The sequence below is a fragment of the Anoplopoma fimbria genome, chromosome 24, assembly GCF_027596085.1.
Source record: "Anoplopoma fimbria isolate UVic2021 breed Golden Eagle Sablefish chromosome 24, Afim_UVic_2022, whole genome shotgun sequence".
Taxonomy (NCBI): domain Eukaryota; kingdom Metazoa; phylum Chordata; class Actinopteri; order Perciformes; family Anoplopomatidae; genus Anoplopoma; species Anoplopoma fimbria.
Genome location: NC_072472.1, coordinates 14,206,260 through 14,232,123, shown reverse-complemented (window position 1 = coordinate 14,232,123; position 25,864 = coordinate 14,206,260). Strand labels below are relative to the sequence as shown.

The window sequence follows — 25,864 nt, the reverse complement described above, 5'->3', positions numbered from 1 at the left end:
CAGATTTTAATTTGTAACCAGATGTGTTAATTATGTTGTGCTATTGGCATCCAATCCAATGTCGCCAACACTTATTCAGCACTTTTCTGGTGTTTTGCACACTTATGCGATTAGCGGTTTCATCATTTAGAGCAGCAGCATCAATTCGACACCTAGAACACGTTACATATTTTTACAGTTCTAGCTGTAGATTGGGGGGTGGGGGTGTCTAGCGTTAAACTTTTGTTAAATAACGCATCTGTCTCACTTTCTCTGCCTCAAATACTGGCATGCACTGCAAAATACAGACTCTAGTGACAAGTGCTTATTGTGCCTTGTTGTGCAATTCATTTAACGCCCAGAAGAGTGTAGAATTTCTGGGGATTCACAGGCAGAAATTAAATATGATATTCATAACAATGTATTCATCGGTGTATAATATCCTGAAACAAAGTTTAGAATGAGCCTTTCTTTACTACATGGGGAGAGGTTCCCCTTCACGCAGTCCGGTGTGCTGCACCGCCATGTTTCTACAGTGGCCCAGAACGGACAATAAGTGGCTCTAAGTAGGAATGAGTGGAGGGGTATTTACTTGGTGGAAATCTTCAACCACACCGCTAGATGCCACCAAATCCTTCCCATTGTGCCTTTAATGTGTTATGTTAAATTGATTCTTACTTAATGATTTTGTAGACATGTTCTAAATTTTCATTTCTATTTTTCTGCTCTTTTTCATCTATGGATTTGCATTTCTATGTCCAGATATTCACTGAAATTTGCTGTGGATGTTCTTGGTTCTCAGAGGACGGTTTACAGAGAACATCCAGACATGTATCCTGTGACTCTTCCTGTAGCGTAGCCCTGAAGACAAATTGTATTTTGAGCTCTACTACTGGTAAGGCTGTAAAAAAAAATATCAAAACCATCGGTATGTTGTTTTATGTTATGACCAACACTTAATGAAAATTGCAGCCTCCAGCATCTGCTGAGGCTTCAGGCTTTTTTCTTGTTCAATGGTGAGTAGCAGTTGTGTGCTGACATTTACTGTAAATGGACAGTCAACACTGTTTCATTATGTGAGTGAACATTCCTCCTCATGGCAACAAATATTACCATATGTTAAATTCACCAGCAGCGACAGAAAATGTGCCTTTGTGGATATAAAAACTGAATGTCAATACTTTCCGTAGACTTTGTGTAACTCCTCCTCAAAAAGGGTTTTCATTATACCCCAGACTATAAAGAACGGTTTATGAACTTTGCATAGCTTTCCTTGTAGGTTCTCTTAGGGTCGGGACACACACCGTTCAGAGCTCATCCTACATTTCAATCATTCCACTCAGACACTCGGCATGTGCCCCCAGTATCAAATTAGCCACTGAATAACTAAGCTAATTAGGCTTAGACAGACAATAGCTAAATGCTAATTAGTGCCTAATTAAGAGAAATGAATCCACAGCTGTATTTGTTTTCTGTTACCCAAAGTGCATTGGTGGCTACATAATAACTCCCTTGTCACTGTGATACTAATTGAAATGATTTTGGATTCATGTTGTGTGACTGACAGTGCGTTGTGATTGTGCTGCATTTTGCGCATCTTGTTTTGTGGCTTTACATGCTTGGGACTGCAGTTCAACCGAAGATAATAATCAACGAGTCTGGTTGTTACAAATTCATGAATGGTGCAGGCAGCCTATTAATTAAAACAGCATACCACAAGGTATCATGCTCAACACAAAGTTATGCATCGCATAAAACAGTAAATGTTCACTTTTTCTTTGTAGTATTTGTTGTGAATATTTCATCAAGCAAGTTCCTTGTTCCCCTTTATGCTTTTCACTATTTGGAAAGAGTCCCTCCCATCTCTGCTTGCAGCCACTGCTGATCCATAAAAACACTGTGCCAATCAAAATACTAAATTAGCAATCACTGCAAGCTTTGCCTCATCATGTTGTTACCATATTCCTTTATCAGTCACCAGAAATATTCAGGAAGTTCTACTTTTACATCCAAAAACAGAATCTTGTGTGGTTAACAAATATTAAGTACTGCAATTTCCAATTACAATTTCATGACTGAAACAAGGCAACTGTAAAAAAACAAAACTGTTTTAACACACAGACTTACACACAAACAGAGCTTAAGTCTTCATACTGTAGCTGGTCCAACTTTTGGGTTTGATTGTGAAATTGACCCTAAATAAGACCATTTACTGTTTTTACAACAATGGCACTTGTTGTAAAAACATCCTGGTTATTTTGAAAGCCCATTTTCCCAGAACCATTATTAGTGCACTGCTGTTGTTTTTGTTCAGAACAGCGATAAGACAGCTGTTTGTGACGGACATACACTAACCAATGAGGGTCGAGTATTCCTGCAAGCAGAGATCATTGGAACATTTTTCACAGCTTGCAGGACAATGACAACCACTGAACGTTATTTTATTCTGCTCTTTCATTCCCGGGAAACTAAATTGCATTGCATTGTATCAAATTCTATTGTGCTCGTGTTTAACGCAACTTACATTGTACGTTTCCAGCTTGACTCTGTTTCTGAAGATGCGAGTTGTGAAGTTGGTTTTCTGAAAGACTTCATCGAATGCAGCTTCGTCCTAGCGGACACACACACACACACACACACACACACACACACACACACACACACACACACACACACACACACACACACACACACACACACACACACACACACACACACACACACACACACACACACACACACACACACACACAACAAGGTAAATACAAAGTCAGGGCAAATGGTTTACAGGAAACAGTGTGTGGTAGCATATCCTTTTGTGTGTGTGTGTGTGTGTGTGTGTGTGTGTGTGTCTCACTGTGTCTCTGAGCTGTCCCAGTGTTTCTGCACTGTGACCTAACAGGACCTCAGCTGTCTCCTGGAAGCATGTCACCCACTGGTTATCCCCAAAGTCTGCTAAGTTGGCCTGAGAGTCAGACAGAGAGAGACGATGAAAGGGCGAGAGATTATTCATGTGTGTACGTTTGAGTGTGCATGTGTGATCACATGAGTTACGATATTCCTCAAAGTCGCTGGCACAGCATGTGTGACAAACAAGCATAAATGATGTGCACTGGATGTACTTACAGAAAGTAGGAGTCTGTATTTGAAGTTGGGGAACTCTCTGTTACACTTTTCGCAGCGGTACAGTCCGTTCTGTTGGTCGATGACCTTCTTGTTGCAGTCTGCAGACGGGCAGGCCTGGTACAGACAATTCTCCTTACGGATGTACAGCACTGTCGCCACACAGCTGAAATAGTCCGCCTGAGAGGAGAGAACAAAAATCGGAGAGGAAACAAATGTTATTACGGGAATTAGAGCTGCGAGATCAATAAAAAATAACAAATTACATCAAACTGCTGCAATTTGAACGTCTAAGAAGCTGAAGGTAATTTGCAGGTGCTGCTCCTTTAGACAATATTGTGCTGAGGGGAAATTGAACCAGCAAATCAAGTTACATAATGGAAAATCTACCGTAGCAGACCTTAAACGCTTATTATAATTATTTAAACGTAATTATAGAAAATGTTTGTGCTGCAATATCATGCATTGTATTGTATTATAGGTTATTCTAAACCCGGTTGCACCTGCTTTGAGAATGTGAAAGTAGTTGTCTGGTCAAATGACGTGCCTTAACCAAATCCTGACTAGACATATTTCAAGAACATTGCATTAAATGCAACAGTAGCAAGGCGAGAAGACAATTTAGCAGCATGATTTACCAGCTCCACATTGACTTTCAAAAGCGGGAGGAAGGAAGTGATGATATAGGAAGAATTAGGGTACCAGTGTTTTGGATCATCTAGTCTCCCTGTTTAACTATCAGCCTTTGAATGTGTTGCCGGTTGCTTGTAGTACTGGCCGATGTTAAAAACAGAAGATATCTGTAGCAGTCCTTGTGAATGCCTTATAGTTGCCTTGTTTCCTAAAAATTTCAGAACATAACCAATTGATTCCTTTTTTCAAAATTTTAGAGAATTCAAGCCTAAACCACTGATATAAACAGCGTTTCCTTTCTGACTGTATGTGAGAGGCCACATGACTAATACACTGTAAACTATGCAGCAAAATGGCCCTGTGACTAATCCACTTGTGCAATCGCAACAGATAATAGTCAATGTATTATTATTTTCTAATTATGTTAAGCTACCTGGCACATCTTTAATAACTATTAAATAAATTATTTACAGAATCAGTAGGTACTGGCCCACATTATGAGGGACATAAACAGGTGAGATTGTACAGACATAAACAAATCATGTTTATGTGTGGCAGGAGAACAAGGCTGTGCATTGCAAAAGATGCCGACAAGTTTCTGAAAAGCACAAATCTTAAAAGGGTGTACAATGAATTGACCGGAACAAGAAACCCCATCAAAGTGTTCGTTATGCAGGAGGCTGCTTCTTGCTAAATGAAAAGAACACAATGAGGTTTCACTAGTTAAAATCACAAACAATGGTCAGGTACGATTGTAAATTTCAGAACACTCAATGCTTTTAACCTCTTTTCTGCAGAGGTACAACAGCAGACGAGCTCAAAGTGTCGCTCTCCTGCCCACTAAAACACATTTCCAGTGGGCGAAGAAACATCAGTAAAAAACTGTCAATAACTGGAAAAAACTTTCTCTGGTCTGATGAACTCCAGTTCCAACAAGTTCAGTCAACCACATGAGGCAATACATGGCATGGTAATAATACATATATTGTGCAGGAATGGTTCATAATAATGCTGTGGTATCAGTCCCATTAAACAGCTCTGTGATAAAGTCAAACCCAGCACAACATTAGAGAGAAACATTAACTCGGGGGAAAAAAAAACTTTTTGTGGAGGCTCTGTTCTCAACAAAATGGTATGAATATTTTCTTGTTATTTTCTTGAATAACTATTGGTGCTTTTATATTAGAACTTTGCAGCACACAGCAAACCAAATCCCATCAAACTGAAGTTAAAAAAGGAAGAGATGAAGTTGAGGAAAAGTGATCCTTCTAGTGCAGGCAGGACATCCTTCAACCGTTTTAATAATGTGAATAAACAAGCTGCTTAGAGTGAAAAGAGAGACATTAAATAAAATAAAAAAAACTTGGTATCATCAGTAAAACGGTTGCCAACAAGTCAGTCCAGCTGGTAGATGTCGATGTTTACACATCTCTATTTGACTTCCAAACAATCTTGGAACAGTTTAAAAAGAGAGCAGAGGGAGTTTGAGAGTTTTATGCATAATAGATGCAAGATGAGACGAATCCCTTTCTCCCTCTCTAACACATAAATTGTGCTAATGCGCACACACACGTGCACACACACACACACACACACACACACCAGCACACAGACACAGACACATGACTATGCAAGGTTATATGCAAAGACCCAAACTTACACGTTGGCAAAACAGCTACAATGGGCTAAAATTATTTCAGTTATGAATATAAATTTAAGTGTAAACAGTCAAACAGAATCAAATTAAAATGCAGCGATGTTGCTGTAATTTAAGCAGATATTAGCACCTAAAGCAGCAGAACTCACACTGTGTAAAATCAACAGCTAGAAAGGAAAGAAATTCTAATTCTTGGGGGGGAAAATATGCTGTTCTCTCATCCTGTGGAGAGGCACAGCATTCAATTACCATAAATATAAATAAAAAGAATGCACACAGCAGATGAACTGTGTCTCGTTGTGTGGAGGCACGCACGTGTACACGCCTGCATGCAAACGCACTCACATGGATATAAACAGGCACAGCGCAGTAAATACGATACACATGCACATGTAAGAAACCACATCAAAAAAATCATTTTTCTGAGCTTCACCGGAGGGTTTTTCTTCTCCCAGGAGAGCAGGCCTTGAACAAGATGTTGGAATTACAGCCAGCATTTAAAATGCATTCTAAACAACAACTACAAGGAAGCGCTGGGCCAGACTCATTACTAATGTTGGCCCAAATGAGTCTATCAAAGACTCTCTCTAGGACGCTGGCCAAATTCACACACACCGACTGAGCAATGCTGCCACCGTTATACAACCCACACTTTCTGCAAAGTGTTCAGTAAGAGCATTGAATTTGAAAAAAGGCCATTGTGTTCTCTGCATCCCCTGTGAGATGGTTGATGTTGTCCTGTGTCCCCACGACCTCTACCGATACTGTCAGTCAGACTTAGAGCTCTCCGACACTTTCTTCCCGCTAGCTAACGTTGACTCACATCCTCATAATCTGTCCACCCATCTATCCACCCAGTGCCCATGCCACACAGCAAGAACCCCCGGAAACACTTACTAAGAAGGTTCTTTTAATTAGGAGAGTTTTTTCCCCCGTTAGCAACAGCCATCTTCCCCCTCAATCCCCGACGACGCTCCACTCCCATGTTTCCGCCCGCGTGCCTGCCTCATCACATTTTTCAGACTTGGGCAGATGGGAGCGCTCAGAGGCTGAAGAGGTGGGAAAGCAATGGGTGGGGAAGGTGTTTGGAGGGTGGACGTGGCAGGAAGAAAATAAAAGAACAGGACACTTTCTGTGGGGGCTTGTTGAAGGATCGTGATGTTGGCAGATGCTACACAGAATGTGAGGATAGAGGTCAGCAGGATCTGGACCATAGCGCTTCCATCACACCACTCAAAATGAACCCCCCTGCATTTGTCATCATCTCTGCCCTTCAACTTCTTCTTCTTCTCCTGTGTCTTTTTTGTCACCCTCTGTATTCCGGTGCTTACACAGAAGCCTTAGGGCAAAGTCTTAAACTTAAGCACACTGAGGAGAACCTAGAAGAGCAGCATGAAGAACGCTGCACACAAAGAACGCTCACAGACAAAAACACTAAAATATGTGCGAGACTAACCAAAAGATTCATACACATGCACACATAAAACACACACAGACTGAACAGTCTGAAAATAGTTTTCATTTTTATCACACCAAATCCCCTTGTCACCTTCTGGCACCTAAACGCAATTAAAATTTGTATGTGGAAGGGCAACCAAGTGAAAATCTACTTCACATAATTGACGTGGCTGCACATGCCAACTTAAATGCTTGTCCCAAAACCCCAACACACAGACACAGAGACAGACACAGACACAGACACACACACACACACACACACAAATTGCTACATTAATTAGAAATGGCTTGTACACATACACACACACAGTCAAGCACATACATAGAGGCAAACAGGTAGAATGTCAAATTAGATTCCTTCAAAGTACAAGCCAATGATTTTGGATTCCATTATTATTAATGAAGCTTCAGCCTCAGTGTTTGATAAACAACCTCTTCCTCAAAGCCGTTCAGTTACAGGAACGGTGAGGGGTACACAGGGCAGGGAGAGAAAAAAGAGGAGAGGACAAAGAAAATAAGTGAAGGTAAAAAAAATAAAAAGGAGAAAAAAATATCAGAGCCTGAACTAGTAACATATTCTTATTTTTAAACACTCTTTTCTTGATGTCTGCGGGTTAACCGTTCCTATTTGCATCACTTTCTATATAACCCTTGTCACTTCTCTTTCTTAGTCAAGAAACTCTTCACTCTGTTTTAACCTTTTTTTTGTTGTTGTTCCCTTCCATCCATGAAGTCTAAGTGTCTGGATTTTCTTCCCATCTCTCACTCTCTAACACTCTCAGTCTGCAGAACTTGCCTTCTGGTAATGTTATGCCCTATAGGCTTCCTCAACTCCATCACATAATTAGAAATTTTCATTAGAAACGACATTGATCTTGAAGCTACCCGTAAGTGGCTTCTAATTAAACGTGAGGGATGAGGGAGACTAGTCAGAGATAAACCTAATTAATTAGATAGAAAGTTTATGAGTGGCACACACCACCTACACTCAGTCTACTTTTAGTTGAAATCATTACATTATTCTGTGCTATGACACTTCTTAAAATGGCACAAGGTTCAATCTGAGCATGGCGTATGGTAGTTCAACCAGTCCTGCTAATATGTGAGCATCATGATCTCTCTCCCGCAGCTAAAACAAGAGAAGCATGACTCTAATCCATGAAGTCAAAGAAAAGCGCAGCCTGAAACAGCTCTATTTACAAATGAATGGAAGACTGACTGTGGATTTATGTTTGACTAAACGCTTACATTCAAATGAGACAGACAAAATCCGTGTCTGTTCACACAAAATCTTCTCTGGTTTTAAGTAAGAAGCCATCAGTGTAATCTCTATATGGCTAAACAAAGATTTAAAACTGTTGTGTTATGACCCCGTATAATGTTCAGTAGCAGGGGTTGTTCTTAGCATGACTGATGTCCATATGTGTGATTTCCTACATTTTTGCTTGAAAATGAATTCAGCTGTGGGTTAAAATGTATGTGTGGCAAGAGGAAGCATAAGCCATAGTAAGGGCATGTAAATGAAATGTGTCAAGAAAATACGAGTCACGCTCTTGATGTTGTTCCAGTGTGACTGCAAAACTTTGGTTTTAAACAGTAAAGCTCTAACTCTTTGATTCTCAAAACCCTGTGTTTACTGTGCTCGTCTTACAACACTGAACAACTTTCTGCTATCAAACACTCCTCTGCTTTAGCTATGCTGGTGTTACATAAGCTGAAGTTTTGTTTTTTTCACTCGTCCTCAAACAGTAGCCAGCTGCCCAAGTGATAGAAGGATTTTATGAGTCACATATCAATCTGCTTCCAGAAAACGTTTTCATAAAGAACCGGCTAAGAGATCCAAATGCAAATTCATTGCAAATGGGTTCATTTCTACCTGATCTACTATAGATCCCTGTTCTGAGACTCAAATGCTAGGCAGTATACCAAACTAAACCTCAAAACTTAAGTTACAGACATATAAAATCAGGTTAAATTGTTAGTATCAAAGTTTTTTCTGTGACATACACTTTAGTTTTTATTATGGACCTTTTTTGTTGATTGCACTGAATCTTGCAAGTATGTAAATCAATCTTCAACCAAAGCCAAAGAAAGAAATAATGTAAATGCAACACATTCAGGGAAATGAAGACATTAACCCTTAATTTACGTCTTCATTGCCTGCAATTTACAGCACTGGAAGTTATGTTTTTTGAAGTTCATTCAAAGTATGAATTCCAAATCCATGAATAAAAACGACATCTGATTTATAAACATCCATAATTCCATTTTAGGGCTGGATTGACAAAAGTAATTATCAAAATGATAATAAAGATAACTTATTAGTTGCAGCTCTTATCTTTTTTGAAGCCATTTACGTTGACAATACAGCATCTGATATTAAGAGGGCCTGGGAATTAATAAGACATCACCAAAAACTGTTTTATGCAGTGCTTGGAGCGGGCCGGTTCTCACGAGTATGCATTACCGGCACTTCTACATTTGGCTCTTTGGCGTACAATGACTTTTCCCTGAGCACCGACAATTCTCACAAGCTGCCGGTACTCTTTTCTGCCATCTCCGTATCAGGAAAGACCACCTCCATATCAGGTTCTCTGGGCGATTCATAACTGCGACTCATAACGAGGTTTTATAACAGCGCAGCACCAGTGTTATAAAAAACAATGTTGAGAGCATCTGGACGAGCCGACGCACGGCAGGGCACAATATTAGAGTCCTTTTTGTAAAATAACTGTTTGTCATTACTTTTTTTTTCTATTTGAAAAATGTATATATAATTATTGAAAGTGCTCTTTTTATTTAAAGAATATGATTTTACAGGGCAAACATTTTCAGAAGAATTAAATGTTCAGAAGATGGTTGTGTTATCAATAAATATTAAGATAATTATTCAACTATAGAAAGTTTATCTTAAATGGTGAAAAATTGCATAGTTTTAAGTTAAAACCCAATTTATCTTTTAATCACTGTATTAATTCAGATCGTGTCTCTTTATCGTGCTTGTGTTGAAGCATCCTCACTGGGACACTGCTCCTAAAACCTGAATGAATAGCTCTCTGGTGCTGCAGCTCTGCATGCATACCTATCTGTCATGTTTGCTGAAATCAGCCTAAATAGAAGATTTATATCCCAAGTATAATAATGATAATTAATAAAATTACAACTGATTGTGACTGAATCAGTGTAACATTCTTCAAGAAATAATAAATAAATAAGAATAAGTAAGAGAGGGATGGCTTATAGATCAGCCAATATACACGCCAACATGTGATTAAGGTGAGTACTGACACTTATTTTTTTTCCCACTGGCTTAATGGTACATCTTTCTTTAAAAGGTCAATTAATCAAAATTACCAACACAATTGTGTCTAGCTACTTCTTTAGATGGTTACCCTGCTATGTTGTTGTGTGAGGCTTCATATGTATGTATGTATGTATGTATGTATGTATGTATGTATGTATGTATGTATGTATGTATGTATGTATGTATGTATGTATGTATGTATGTATGTATGTATGTATGTATGTTTGCACTGCACCTTCTCTCCTTGTCCCAACTGTTCATTCTTGACGTCGCTCAGTGTTTTCCAGTTCATCTTTGCTCCGCTGCCCACTGACCTCGTCTCTGTCAGGGATTGGCTGTCCGTCGCATAGCCTCCCTGGTCATACCTATAGTGTGGACATTAAAACAAACAGCACATGTGTGCTTATAAATGTATGCGCAAACACTCTTTCACACCTTACAAAGACACAAATAAGCGTGAAATATGGCATGTACTATTAATGTGGAGGGAGACAGAAATAAAAAAGAAAGGAGGGTTTGTTGAGTCAAATTAAAAACACAGAGCATGCATGAGAACGCGATCCTTGGAGACTGAGGTGTTTAAAACACACAAGATATAAACCATCAATATTAACACCATGTTAACGTGTTCATGTGTATGAAGGTGCGTTACATTAACAGTTTTGTTATTAGATACTGCACTGCACACTTCAGATCTTTCCTGTGAAGGAGATTCTGCACTGTATCTGCTATTATCTAAAGAAACCGCCTTCAGCCATGACAGAATGACTCCCTTAATCCCTTAACTGATTTACAGCTACTGCATCTGTACCCTGCTATCTATTTTATCAGACACATGGCTGTCTATCATGGACAGATGCATTCATACTTCAATCAGCTTTTTACATTTACATAATGGATTGTCCATAAACACTGTTTCTTTTCTTCTTGTGTACCCACTCCATCTATTCATCCATCTTTTTAATATTCCATTTAAAATCTTAATGCAACAGTGTGACTCCTGCTCTGTATTCTAGCCACGCAGAGCAATCTAATCAAGGCATCATCCAAATCCATCAGTTTCCTTCAATTATGCAAGCAAGCCTTGTCAAAACAATCCTACAAAGCACCACATCGCCACAGGAACTGGAGTCAGACGGATACTTTTTGTCTTTTATAGTGCAGACCAACATAACATTCATTGTCATCGCTTCACCGCTGTCAGCGTGTAAATTGGAGAGGTCTAAACAGCAACAGATATGAAGGGTAAAAGTCAGGGATTAGAGAACAATGGAAGGAGGAATGAAAAGGAAGGAGGGGCACTGTTTTTTTTTTGGAACGTCAGGATGCGATGGTGTATTGACCAGAGACTAATAAGATCAAGATTAAAGCTGGCGCAAAGGAGCCTGTCCCTCCACTCTCTCCCTCTCTAACACAAACATACAACCGCTAGAACTAATGCAACACACACAAAAATGTCTAATGAATATAATGGAGCAGTTATCCAAATATTCATAAACCAGAGATTAAACACTAAAAGAGACAACAAATGAATGCCCAAAGGTGCCAACCAACCTTAACCTATATTTACTGCATTTGTACTTTGAAGCTATGGGTGCACTGATGTACTTTTCTGCTAAAGAATAGCTTCAATGTAACATGCAAGCAATTAAATGCACACTGAAGCATTGATATGTACACACACAGCGGATAAAAGGAAAAAAAGCATTTATATTTCAGCGGTGGCCAGACTTGGGAACAGCCTTAATGAGTGAATGAGTCATAATTTAAAATCCCTCCACAGGAACTGCTAATAAGAATCCAGTTTGATGCGGCTCACCGTATCCCCGTCTTTCTGTGCTCGTACAGCAGCAGTTCAGAGCGGGAATCCAGAAATATCTGTGTTCTGCTTTTCTGTTATTCCTTCCATCCAATCCTGCCTACCACCTGTCTAGAGTCCTGCTGGGACTGAGGAGGCACATGGCACCAGTCTCATGACACGTGATCATCAGGGCTTTTCACTTCGGTTTGTTCATCAGTGTGTGTGTGTGTGTGTGTGTGTGTGTGTGTGTGTGTGTGTGTGTGTGTGTGTGTGTGTGTGTGTGTGTGTGTGTGTGTGTGTGTGTGTGTGTGTGTGTGTGTGTGTGTGTGTGTGTGTGTGTGTGTGTGTGTGTGTGTGTGAGCATAAATAAACCCTGTGTTAAGTATTCCCTCTACTATATTTAACATAAAATAAGCATCACAGCAACAAGAGGAAACAATCTCTCTATTTGTAGTGATTCGTCCTTCTGTTGACACATTATGTTTCTTGTGGTGGCGCTAGAGATAAAGCGACTGGATGTTGGTGCACACACTATGCATACCAGCATGTGTTACCTCTCTGTATATAATTATGAATGTGTGTGTGTGTGTGTGTGTGTGTGTGTGTGTGTGTGTGTGTGTGTGTGTGTGTGTGTGTGTGTGTGTGTGTGTGTGTGTGTGAGCATTGGGCACCAGTGTGACTCACCAGGCCCGCAGACTAAACGCCTCTGGTAAGTCTGGGTTGACCATGACTGTTGAACTGAACAAAGCAGAGAGAGATCTGCCTCCGAAATCGGACAAGCGCGCTCCTTTGATGGCGACCACTGGCTGCCGAGAGCCGTCAAACTTCTCGGCCTGGAGAAAGAACAAACTGTGTCAAAGACGGTGATTGAGGGGAGAAATACGGAGAACAAGAGATGGAAATAAGTTGTGTTATTGTCTCTTATATGTTCAGGCTGTTTCTGCAGTTTACAGACACCAGCAACTAATACGTGGTATAGTTTGCTTTTATAATTGGACAACCTACAAGTTAATTTGAAAGTCATTTCGGGATTTTGGCAAAGAGGAGGGATTAGCTCTTGCAGATTGAATGAGCTTAGCGAATAATAGTGCCATTTCATGCACATTCGAGAATTATTTAGCCTTCCGTCTCAAAGCAGGGACTCTGGTCCAAAACACTCCTGAAGGTCACGGGAATGATTTGACCGATCCAAATTTAACAGCCCAGAAAAACCCAATCAAACGGCTCTGCATGCAAGTGCAAACACACACACACACACACACACACACACACACAGATATGTTGAGCATATAGATGGATAGGCACCTTCATAAACGCACGATTAATTACAGGATATCCCTGAATACAGAGTGAGGAGGGGGAAGAGAGAAAAAGAGTAAAAGAGAGTGAGAAAAAGCGGTGAGATTATAGTTATTACCTCCTCTCCCCACAGTGTGACCATAACAACTTTGCCAGTTGTGTCTATTAGGTTGAGGGCCCTCTTGGAGACCTCTCTGCTGGTCTTGGTGGTGATACGGGATACATCCTCCGCACTCTTACACACTCCAATCACATCTACGGGCAGACAGAGTCATTTAACATCTCCATCCATAGATAGCTTGTGAATACAGGGAGACAAATATTCTTAAGAAAGAGAAATATGCTGTGTTATGTGAGGGGATCATTTTGAAATGTCTCTTTATGGTGTTAAGTGTAAAAATGCCTCCTCGATTCTACATAAACATGAAGTGGTACCACATCATAAAGTAGTAAAGAACCTACACAGCAGAGTTTACACTCTTCTGATATTGCAAAGTCACAGCAGACTGACATAAATGTCATAACAGGCTGGCTAACACCCAGGCCCACACTGCAGATCACAACAAACACACTCATTCCTCATTCATGTTTCCTGTCACGCTCAAGGCCTAAAAACTTCATTCAGGATTACTGCACTGAAGAGCAGCCACTGCTGAGCTCTGAGAAGGTGTAGAGCCCGGTCTACCATGACTCAAATAAAAAAACTAAAAACAAGTCCCAATAATTTATAAAGTGCTCATGTACAACAAACAGGCTTATCACAAGGTTACTGAAAATAATTAAAATAAAGGATTAAATCAAGAAATTGTGTGACAGGATTAATGCATCTGAATGATATGGCATAGTTTAGATAGCCTGAGTGTACAATTTTATTTCTATGATTGAACCTTTAGTCTATAAAATGTAAAAAAAACTAAACAAAAAATACAATGATAAATGACCATGACTTAAAGCGTCTCCTTTTTTATGACTAAAAACATTTACAAACCGTTTTCATTAATTTGAACCACGAGAAAAAGCGGCCAAGTTTAAGAAGCTGTAAGCAGCAGGGGTTTGTCATTTCACTTGATGAATAACTTAAAGTTGCCCTCTGGAGTTTTCTTGTAAACAAACAAAGTTGTGTCAACACTCAGTGTTACTTTCCATAACACACAGTTTGGGACCTGACAAATGTGTTGAATGCATTTCCTTAATAATGAAACATTTGCAAAGTGATTTCTTTAATATTGCATTGTTTACGTTTATGTTTACAAGCTCACAGTCTGGTTCCTTGCCTTTGTGGCCGTATGGCAAAGTTCCTTTGCTGCCATCTGCCGAACACAGAATACTGTGAAACCTGCGGCAGCTACAAATGTATTGAATTGTGTATTGAACACAGTCAAAACAAAGACCCACCCACTACTAGTTGTCACAAATTCAACAGGGCCTCTCTGAATGGCTCAACAATGATCACATTTGTGTTGGTTCATTTTCTGTCCATCATCTCATGGCATCAGACCTTGAGCCCATGTGTTATAGAAAATGACGGGACGGAATTATAATAAAGAGTTTGCAAACCAGTCATTCTCTGAAAATCATCCTTCTGCCTGCTACTTCTACTAACCTTCCTCTAAACTCTCTCTCTCCCCCTCCTTCCCCGTTACTCTCTTGCTCTGTCTGCGCTTTTAATTCCATTATGATTGAGACGATGTCACCCACCTCTGAACTCCATTATCACCAGAGGAACAGGCTGACAGTTCTCATTACCATGCCATAATCCCCTATTTAACAAAGGAGCGAGGAGAGCACCAGTGGAGAGAGAGTGAATGTAGAGACAACAGATGACACACAGGACATGTAACGCTGCCCCTCTGTGTACAAACACACTCCCACAGGAAACCACTCAGCACATCTCTGTGTTGCTGGGCTGGCTTCAATTTCTCATAGTTTACACTTATATAATCATGAAATATTACTGCTCCGTATGTAAACCTACATGAATCTTCCACTTAGTAAGTTGCAGTATGCCGTTTGCACTTCTTTGTGACCATTAATATGTTTTATAATATATGTGCAACACTTGAGAGAATTTATAGCCCTTCTTGTGCTGCCTTCCAGCAGTCTGCTGGCCGTATGCAGTACAGCACTGCAATATTGTGCAATGCAACATCACATATGGATGTGTGATCACATGTACAAACTGTGCTGGTGGATGTGGGGAGAAAATGCATCAGAAATTGCCCATTAAACATCATTGTAGTTATGCAACTTACTCCCATCTTAGCTCAAGGTCACGTTGTTCTGAGAAGGTTTTACTTTTTTAGCAAACTAGGGAAGTGTGATTAAACGATTATTTATTCTGTGATCGGATAGCTAAGATTAGGTTTAGATTCAAATTTGTGCCAAATTTAGAAAACCATGTTTGTATTTCTCAAACATGAGTAATCGGGGGAAAAAAACAACATATTTTTGGTATTTGTACTAAAACTCAGGAATTGTATTGACAGTAGTAATGACAACTTTTAAATAATGCCCAGCCCTGATTTTAAGTAACAAAAAAAAATTGATTAATGCAAGTCTAACAATATGACCAATCAATTGAAGGAGTCAAAAGCTGTAACATGAAATGTTATGTCCTCACCCTTCAACTTGCATTCAGACCAAAAGCAGTTTTTTTAAATGACGTCCTCTGTGCCACAACTACAGAAACATCGTTGTCATTCCTGTAAATCATGTCACTAATAATATTGAGCAGACTGACAAAAGCATACGACGAATCACTAATTTCAACCCAAACCTTTTATACGTGGACCATCCTAATTTACCTGTCACCGAGATAAGACATTCCTGTCAGGCACAGAGGGCAGGCACTGCAACTAACCTTCACAAAAACAGTGGAATGAGCATTTGCCTCATTTTATCTCTCCTCTTTACCATATGCCTGAATTAACCTTCACTCTGACCCTGTCATAATGTATTCTTCCAGGACATCTGGTACGTAAGAGACTGACACGTGCCTGTCTATTAGCTCGTTTTTCTTTTTTTTTACTATCTATATCTATAACTTATAATTGCCTGGGTTGACGGAGCAGTTGGAGAGATGATCCAGCTGATAACCGAAAAGTTCTAATCCTGGCAGCAACTAGCCTCAGACCACCTGGATTCTCAATGGGCCTTGTGCAAGAATCCGAACAAACAGATTTGTTCTTAAACTGCACAAAAAAGTGATCGAAGAGAATTTGTGGCACTTACAGATCTATTTTTGTCTGTTTTTCTTCTGTAAAACTAAATTCAAACAAATGATCCCGTCCAGTCGTACTAGTCAGTACAGATAGTCAGACTACCTACATAGTGGGCGGACATCACTCATCTGAATTAATTGGAGTTTAAAAAGGATATTACAATAAACAAAAAAAAAATAATAATAAAAACAAAAATATATATATATATATATTTAACTTTGCAGTAAGCTTCATCATATATATAAATATTTATATGATAAAGCTTGCCGCAAAGTTAATATTTTATTATCATTAACATGAACTGCCAATAAACAGAATTTATATTGCCGTTATTTGGCACAAAATCTTGTTCAGTTCAGTAGTTGTGGGTAAATCCACCTCCGACAGCCGCCTCAAGGTCTTTATGCAGGTCGCTGTTGAGTATATTCCTCTGTAGCATGCAACAGTGTCATATTCCCTACTGTAGGCTATAATTTTCTCCCGTCTAATATCTCCATGACCGCCTTTCATATCAGTTAGCCATGGACCTCTTTTAGCATTTAACTCCATCTCAACCATTCCCTCTTTATTTATGTCATAGTACTGCACTGCTCTGAAGACAGCTCATCGAGAAATCTACTAATTAATATTTTCTAACAGTTCCAGGTCCTCCAACACCACTTCTGTCACTACTGAAATTAGCATGTGCTGTTTCCAAAGCAGTAGCTGGAGCCACAGTGTGAAATATGTATTTTTTTCTTCTTATTTCCCCCAATTTCTGGTTTTCATGATTTGCTATAATTGTTTTTTCTATTATTGCAGGACAGGAGACAATAGAGGAGGACGACATTAACAGTGAGTACAGGCCAGCTGGCAAAATGTTGTCAGACGTGATGTTGCTTTGTGTGTGTCTGAACTATGTGAAAAAGCCTTGAAAAGGAGATAAATGATCAAGCTGCAGAGCACGGCTCTGACAGCTCAGATATACCATGATTGTCATTTTTGAGCAGTCATATTACAGTGGAGGAGGAGTTTAGAAAGAAAAATAAATATATGTGCATAAATCAAAAAATGAGAAAAATGAGGGTGTGTGTGTGTGAAGGGGTGACTATGTAAAAAGAATACAAAAAGGAAGTTTTAATATTCATGACAAAATGCTAAAATCAGTAATTGACAAAAATGTATAAATACACGGTATGTTCACTTGTGAATGAAACAAACAACAATTAGCGTAACAGGCAGCCTTATGTGGCATTCTTAGAGTTGTAGATTTATGTAAATGCACAAATCTCACATATGCGAATGCCCTAGTGAACAGATGGCATTCATCAGGATTAAACGAGCAACAAAAATATTTTTCTATAAAGAGATGCCAGTCTAAGTAAAGCATAACATTATCGACAGCCTTTTTACTCTTCACACAGATACCAACATGAGCCTTTTCTTCACCTGACTGGACTAATGCTCTGCTCGCTGGGCTGTCGATGGTCTTTGCTTATGATTTTCAAAATCGATGGAATTAGGTAAAATATTCCCGTTACTAAACACCAAAATCAATATCTAAATGAATTTTTTAGCAAAGAATGCGACACACTCTTGCTGGAACAAACTCAATTTTCTATCTTTAACAGTTTGTTTACAAAGTTTGGAGCTGGTGTGAGTCAGGTAATCATCTGAGCCCACACCACAGAGTGTTGATTGAGTTTGACACATACCTATCTCAACCTGTTGATATGCACGTGAGAAGTAGTCTGGCTTTGTGAAGCTAAAAAAAAAAGCCTCAAAGCTTTTCTCTGTTTTTACCCCGGCTGTCCTTAGCACTAAAATGCTACTGACTTACTCTCTGTTAAAGCTGAGATTCAATTAAATATGCCTTTTTAAAGCTTTTGGATCGCATCACTTTTCATATTGTGCACCTATTTAACAATATATGCAAATTCATTTTTAAATAAAAATTAATTATTTGTATTTTCATTAAAAAAAAATGTAATAACTTTTTTTATTCCTGTAAAACAGAATATGACATGTGCTTACATGAGCGTGTACCAACCAGTTTTAATCAATAATATCATAACATCCATCCAATCGATCTGCAACCAACAGGGAAGGTGAGTGTGGAGCCACAGTCCTCTGGAGCTTCATGTTGCTCTACATTCAAAGCCTGCACACTTTTTAGCAGTCCAACAAAATGCTTGATTCAAAACTCCTCTTGTAACTGTACCAGCACTCAAATATTCTGTTTCACCTGGGGGAATACTCACAAAAAAGAAGCTGAAGATGCTCTAATTTCTGTTTTACTTGGACTTTAAATTGTCCGTTCATCAGAAAATGGTAGAAATGTGCAAGTCTCATTGATGAAATTCTTCTCTTACCAATGATGGCGTCCTTGTCCCTGTTCTCCAGCTCAGCGATGGGCACAAAGTCACAGTGCAGAGCGGGGATGTCTTGGCCGTCATCGCATGGCACGATGGATGACTGAGCATGAAGGGTAATCTCGTAGTCGTTCTTTAGTGTCGTGTACTGTTTGTTGGCCACCTTCAGTGTAGCCTTGGTGATGAAGTACACCTAGAGAGAAAAGGCGAGCAAGGTGAGCTAGCATTATAAAATTAGACTCTAATCAGTTATTATCTGTGAATTTGAAGCAACTATGACCAATCGCTTGGGTTACCACATTATAGATCCTGCAAAGGAAATTACTACAACAAAGCTTCTGTTCCACCAAAAGCTTTTAATAAGAAAGGAAAAACCTTGAGGTCCAACTAAGATGTGGTGTCATATCAGGCCCATCACTTCTCTAATTCACCAGAAAATAAGTAGCAGCTGGGAGCGAGCCTGCTAAACAGCACAATTTATCCTCAATATGTGAGGCACACACACTTCTTCATTTGCTCTCCCAACTCCCCAATATCCCCTCTCTCTCTCTCTGCCTCTGAGTTTTTCTCTATGGCTTACTCTTTTCCTTTCCTTCCTCCCTCTCTCTCCGATTTACCCCACACGGAGATAGGAGCATGAAACTAATGTGATAAGCATTCTGGCTGCTCAGAGCCGGTCACACCCACTCACTGTTCTGTCAATACTCGGATCACGAAGGGAAGACGGATTCATTCCTTTATTTATCTTCGGAGGGCAGAGGGCACAAATTGGATCTGGGGCTGTGTTGGGAGTCCCTGCCGGTGGCTGATACCTGAGCCAGTGTGACTAGCGAAATGATGGCCGGGGTTAATTGAGTTATTAAGCTCTGTGGGCCAGACTGAGTTGAGCAAGAGCTTTAACATATAGGAACATGCAAAGGCCATGTTCTAGGTGTTCAGACTGAGCACCACCCGTTTTTTGCACAAACAACACGCACAGTATTCGTCTGGCATAAACAAAAGCCTGAGACGGGTGCTAACTTACAAATGTTGATATCTGTTGTTGTCTGCTGTTATACATCTGTATACACCATCTGGCGTTTTACTTTTTATCACATGAATGGTGTTTTTATGTGTTTAACCCCTTGGATGCAATATATACTGAGAACTTGACTTCATATGTGGAAAAACATTCACAAGTTCTATTTGATGGCACTACTGTTTCCTCATATATTTTAATAAGGAATTATCAAATATGAATTGTTCCTTAATATTCATGATTATTTTAACGATCCCACTGTATACAAAATCTTGATTGGTGTGCAGGCCTCCAGCAAGGTCAGAGGTCAGCATTACTGTCAGTTATGTAACAGCAGATGGAGCAGGTGGGCATTACATTTCTTATGAAAGGACAACGGAGCAACCACCCTCTGGTTCACCCGAATGTAAACACTGTTAGCTCTGTCACCAATGTTGCCATTGATTGCACTGTTCGCACCGTTAGCTGTGACCCACCAGCTCGGCCATCGCCGTGTTGATAGTCGTGGGGAGGCCGTAGACGTGCTCTGATTCCGGCATAGAGAACCTTAAAGACCAACTGGTTTGTCAAAAAAGATTCATGTGCAATAGTGCAATCTGACTGGTATTCCTCTATATGATAAAAGTTAAAACACCTGAGGGATAGGATTTGAATATTCACATGCCCGTGTACATAAGGAGAGTAATGAATCGTTGTAATCGTTCATTGGCTCCACACTTGCTGCGAAGAGATCCCATTGTGTCGTTACTACACTGGAAGAGAATGGTGACAGAATCCAGTTCCCTTGAGTTGCTCAAATAAAAGTAGAAATATTTCAAATTTACAGTCTTTTTAGAATGAAATTCCTACTTTGCTTTTATCCTGACAGTGTCTCCTTACTGAGTCGTGCCTGAGGGATACATCTTGGTAGTTACGTTGCCACGACACAACATTGGCAATAAACCTTTACATGAACACCATTAGGATTAGGATACTTATTTAATTATGCTAGTATGCCAACTATGCTGGGATTGATGAAGCCTCATATTATCTTTTTTTCTCCCCATATCTTCCAATTTAGTTGCTACAAATGGATTGCTTTATCTCGGTATGGAGATGGGGAGTGCTTACAGTGACCCATACAAATTCTAATCTCTGTATCAACTACTTATGACAGAAGAGAACCTTTATAAACACATCCACCATGGTGAACACAGCCTCCAAGACTGGCAGCCATTTCTGATACAATAAAAACAACTTTAAGCTACCACTGAAACAACAGCAAAACAATATCAACACACCAGATTGGAAGTCTTTTCTCCAAAGCACACTCTATACCTCACTTATCCATTCAAGTGCTCACTAAATCCAACATATACATTTCAGTAAAATATTACAGCACTTAATACATTCCCTGCACAAAATCCTCTAATACTTTCCCCTGGCTCATTCATTCAAGTCCTGCAGGCATGAGAGGATTTTGCAGAAGGGTTTATTATGTACTATTTTACCTATGATAAATTAGTTTGAAGCGTTATGTGCATTCAAAATGGATGGCTGAGAAAGTGACTCTGCAAGTAGTTTGTGAATTTTTATAACCTTTATATATTATCTTACTGGTACCAATCGCATCAAAGAAATAAAACGGCTAAAGAAGTTTGGAAACTCGTTCTGAAACAATGTGAATACAAACATTCCCCTGGTGCATTCAAAGCTATTGGAAATGTGTAATATGTACAAAAGTTGTCATTTTTAAGTGTAGCTTCAAAGAAGTTCTTATCGCTTCAAGTGAGGATGGATATGGGTGAGTGGGATTTGCTCACCTTGCCTTGCTCCACTAGAGAGAAAAACTTATCCACTTCGTTGTTGAAGGCTGTGATCTTGATTTCCCCCTGTTGAGGAGCACATTTCCATTAAACAACATTTCGGTTCACGGATAAAACCAAAAAAAGGCCATGTGTGACATATGTTGACATGCATGCACATGAACAGATATTCAGGCTTCTCCACTCCTCTACTCACACTCTCATCCACCGTGTCAAAGGAGAAGACCTTGCCATCTCTTCTAGAGTTACTCCAGGTGCGGATACTGGATTTGTTAGTGACTCGAGCTCTGATAGTCCACCTAAGTATTAACACAGAGCAGACACTTGTAATAACGAATCAGTGCTCACAAAGTATATGTCAACAAAACAGACTACACAACATGCTTTAAATTATGAACAAATTTACCCTTAAAAATACCTTAATTAAAATTGACCTTAAAGCTTGGGCTGACATTGGAGAAACCAGCAGGCGTAATTTAGATTTTAAAAATTATCCAACAGAAAACCCAGCCAAGCATTTCCAACTCTTTCCAACAGAAGAAGCTAGCAACACTAGCTTCAAAAGTTGCTGACGACCTTTCCCTTCAGGTCTCCCTCGTAAGCGACTCCCATAAAATCATCATTATGCATGTAAAGATATCATTATGGAAGAAATAATTGGACAGGCTTATTACAGTCCTTCATCAGCCAGGTTGTCCTTGTTTTTATTAGAGCATTTGATTTATTGATTGAAGTTGGGATATAAAGAGAATTTCAAATGATAACATGGTTTGTGGGCATGTTAACAAATGTTTTACTTGAATGTCTATCATGTTTTCAATGCACACAGCACACTTAACATAAATCCTTTGTTTAAAAAAAATAAAAAAAATGATTACAAACGTTTTCTTTGACCAACACGTGTGGAACTTAACTATAAGAGTTGCAGTCTAAAGGTCAGCACATACCAAAACATATGTCGCAGAGACACTTGCTTTGTTGTTAATGAGCATCCCAACTCAGCTCACATGAGTCACCAACGTGAAACACAACTGCGCTAAACAACAAATCCCAATGAAAGTGTCCTTTCAGTCTTTTTAAAGTTCCAGAAGAAAAAAGAAAAAGCATCCAGCAACTTTCTTTTCAAAGAGCGAACTTGGTGTTGTACATCTGCCAACTCCTGGTTGCATTAAAAATGTGCTTCTTGTTCTGCTTTTAACAACAGCCAGCCGAGCTCGGCAGTTTATGCAGCAGTGAGCTTTTTAACTGCATTGATAATTGTGCAGTGGAGGATATTCATACCATAACTTTGCCTGCAATTAAATCCCCTATCATGAGAGCAGCTGCTGGCCCAGAGTGAACCCCATTTCCTGCTCAGTATGGATAAGGCTGCTACACCAAGGTTTATGGCAGCCAAAAGCCAATTATAGTCTGCTCTAGATGCTATTACTTAACACCAGCAGAATGGGATGAGAGAGCCATGCAAACAGCCATAAAAGACCATGTGAACATACACAGCATCTCTATATAATCCACTGTGCGAAACACTTTGAGTCTCACACACACCAGCACTTTTCATCTCAAACAAACACACGTGGAAGAACCACAGCTGCTGAAGTCATCTGTTTCACTCACTGTAGGTACTCCCCAACTTCAAAGTTAGAACAGTCATCAGTTTATTACAACACCTAGAGGCACAGTTATCTTTACAGCTTGCAATGTCAAACAGGGCTACGTTATCAGAGCCCATAAATGGAGGGAGAGTTGACAGGGTACCTTTACTCTAATCTGAAGAAACTACATCTTGCCATACTGTGCTTTTGTCTTTTTGTGGCCAACTTTTAGGTCAGAGACAGAGACTTAAGCCAAATGAAAAGATAAAAAGAGAAGGGCGAGAAAAAAAACAGCAGTAATATTGAGCCTAGGAGGAGGTAAAGAAATTGTGAGAGGGAAGGGGGGGGGGGGGAATGAGTTTGGTCAAATCCCCACCGGGCCAAAATAACAGAATCAAAACCTCCACAGCTGACCTTAAAGACCCTGCAGTACCTGCCATTTAAGTGTTAGTTTCTGAGGCATGATCGGTCATTTAATTCAATTTCTATGCAGATGCGCTGACTAACATGCACACGCAGAAATCCACAAATCCACACACACACGGGCGTTGATAGAGAAAAACTGAATGCTCACGCATACATGCACAAGCACGTACACACACACACACACACATCTCCAAACATGCCCTTAAGTAATACTAAGAAAAGGCAGCAAACAGGCAAGTAGAGTCACAGCAGGAGAGGAAATGGCTCAGCTGATGAACGAGCAGAAGAGGAAAGAGAGTGTTTGCTTACATTTTAGGAGGAAATACATGCAAGTCATAACTATCCATTTCAGTAGTTAAGCCATGTTTAAAGAATTTTACAGATACCACACATGTATGGGAAGGCAGGCACATGCAGAAATGGACACACACACTTTACTTACTTGCTTATGTAGGGGTTGAGGTTTGCAATAGGAATCACTTTTGCTAAGGAACTTGGAGAAGCGGGTGAACCCTTCATGGGTGAACCCTTCATGGGTGACGCATTCATGGGTGAACCCTTCATGGGTGAACCCTTCATGGGTGAACCCTTCATGGGTGAACCCTTCATGGGTGACTTTCCCACAAAACCTTTTCCATGGCCTCGGGGAGGAGAAAGAGCTGCAGGGAAACAAGGTGATACTTACTTCATACCAGTACTCCAAATTTACAAGCTGGATATTTGATAGTAGTAATACAATAGTTCATCAATTTAACTATTTTCTGAATTATTAAAACAAAACTTGAATATCTTCAGGTTCAATTTCCAATGACCAATCACTAGAGACCGACGTATCCACCTGAATTTAACAGCAATTTAAGATGAAGATGCGTTGCCATGACAACAACTATGTGTCGGTGTTAAGTGTGGAGCGAGTTCAAAGAAAAAGTTAACAAAAGGCAGATATAGTCCACGATTTTGGGCGATATTGAGAAGACATGCCATATGTGTAAATGTGCCAAATGCCAGACAAATCAGTCAACTTGAACACAGTGGAGTGGGCAGATTCAAAGGTCTTGGCCCAGGCAAGCCATTGTCATCAGAATTAAACAAATAAAAGAGGACTGCACTGATTAGCATTGCACTTTAACACTGTCTGTCTCTTAAAAAAAAGTATCAATGTTATGCCCCACCAGAGGTATTGTCTTTTTCATTCTCCACATTGTTCCTCGAGCAGAAATGAGGAGAGTGTATTCATATTTCACGTGCAAAAGGTTATCAACAGACAAATTAATCTGCAGATACTGATACGTATCTGATAGAGCACCTCCCAGTGTGCCAGGCTCTACAAACTCAATTAAACACTTTAGAAAAATGATTTCAGATATTAGAAAATGATAAAGTACTGTTACCTGATCATGTATGCGGCTGCCAAAATGATAAACTGCCTGAGGAAGTTAAACTCTCCCCACAGATCTCCCCGTAGAGTTTCTAATTTCCCTGTTAACATCAGTTTGTGCCAATGACTTTTTATACAAGACTGCCAATCAAATATTAATTTCATAATTACTGTACTTATGCCTTATAGTCGTAGGAAAAAGAATAATAAGGATTAGTTATCAGAATATCGATCAAGGACCCAGACATTCATTTGTAAATACTAGTCTTTTAATTCTATATTTAGTTTGAGGAAAAGAGTGTATTACGCTCATTTTCAAAAAGGTAAAATGTTTATTTCAAATTGGCAGTAAAGTATATAAAAGTATGTATGAATGAGGCAGCCTTAAGGTTATAGGTTGTTTCTCTCTCAGTTGCTTCTAATAAATCAATCACAATATATTTATCATGGTGTGTTAACCTAATGTCTAATCAATCAAGATGAGCCTTATTTATAACAGAGTATGCGGTCCTCATGTTTTAAATTGATTTACCTTTTTTATATCATGTCATCTGTCATTGTAAGGTGTGCGCTTTCTCTCAGAGCAAATATATCTCACATACATAAAAAACACCACAACTACTAACAAATAAAAGTTAAGAATAAGTTCCCTTTGTTTCAAAAACAACTGATCAGGTTTTACATTTCTTTTACAAATGACAGTGCCAGAAAACTTTAAGAGTTTGAACCGGCCCCCAGAATCACAAGGTGTTATTCTCACCTCCCACAATAAAGTTGCATCAGCACCATCAGTAGTGATTCAGACTAGATAGTTGGCTG

The 25,864-nt window shown here is 39.5% G+C and overlaps 1 protein-coding gene across 1 annotated transcript in view; it reads right to left on the bottom strand.

Annotated features, from left to right (window-relative positions):
• The window catches only part of LOC129113382 (replication protein A 70 kDa DNA-binding subunit-like), a 37,402-nt gene that overhangs the window by 5,309 nt on the left and 6,229 nt on the right, over positions 1–25,864 (bottom strand). Inside the window, exons 7-16 of the mRNA XM_054625634.1 lie at positions 24,110–24,326; positions 21,846–21,948; positions 21,647–21,715; positions 18,827–19,019; positions 13,373–13,509; positions 12,640–12,788; positions 10,390–10,519; positions 3,106–3,282; positions 2,837–2,944; positions 2,504–2,590 (exon numbers count right to left, since the gene is read on the bottom strand). Of these exons, the coding sequence (XP_054481609.1) occupies positions 2,504–2,590; positions 2,837–2,944; positions 3,106–3,282; positions 10,390–10,519; positions 12,640–12,788; positions 13,373–13,509; positions 18,827–19,019; positions 21,647–21,715; positions 21,846–21,948; positions 24,110–24,326 (1,370 nt within the window). The remainder of the gene's footprint in view (positions 1–2,503; positions 2,591–2,836; positions 2,945–3,105; positions 3,283–10,389; positions 10,520–12,639; positions 12,789–13,372; positions 13,510–18,826; positions 19,020–21,646; positions 21,716–21,845; positions 21,949–24,109; positions 24,327–25,864) is intronic.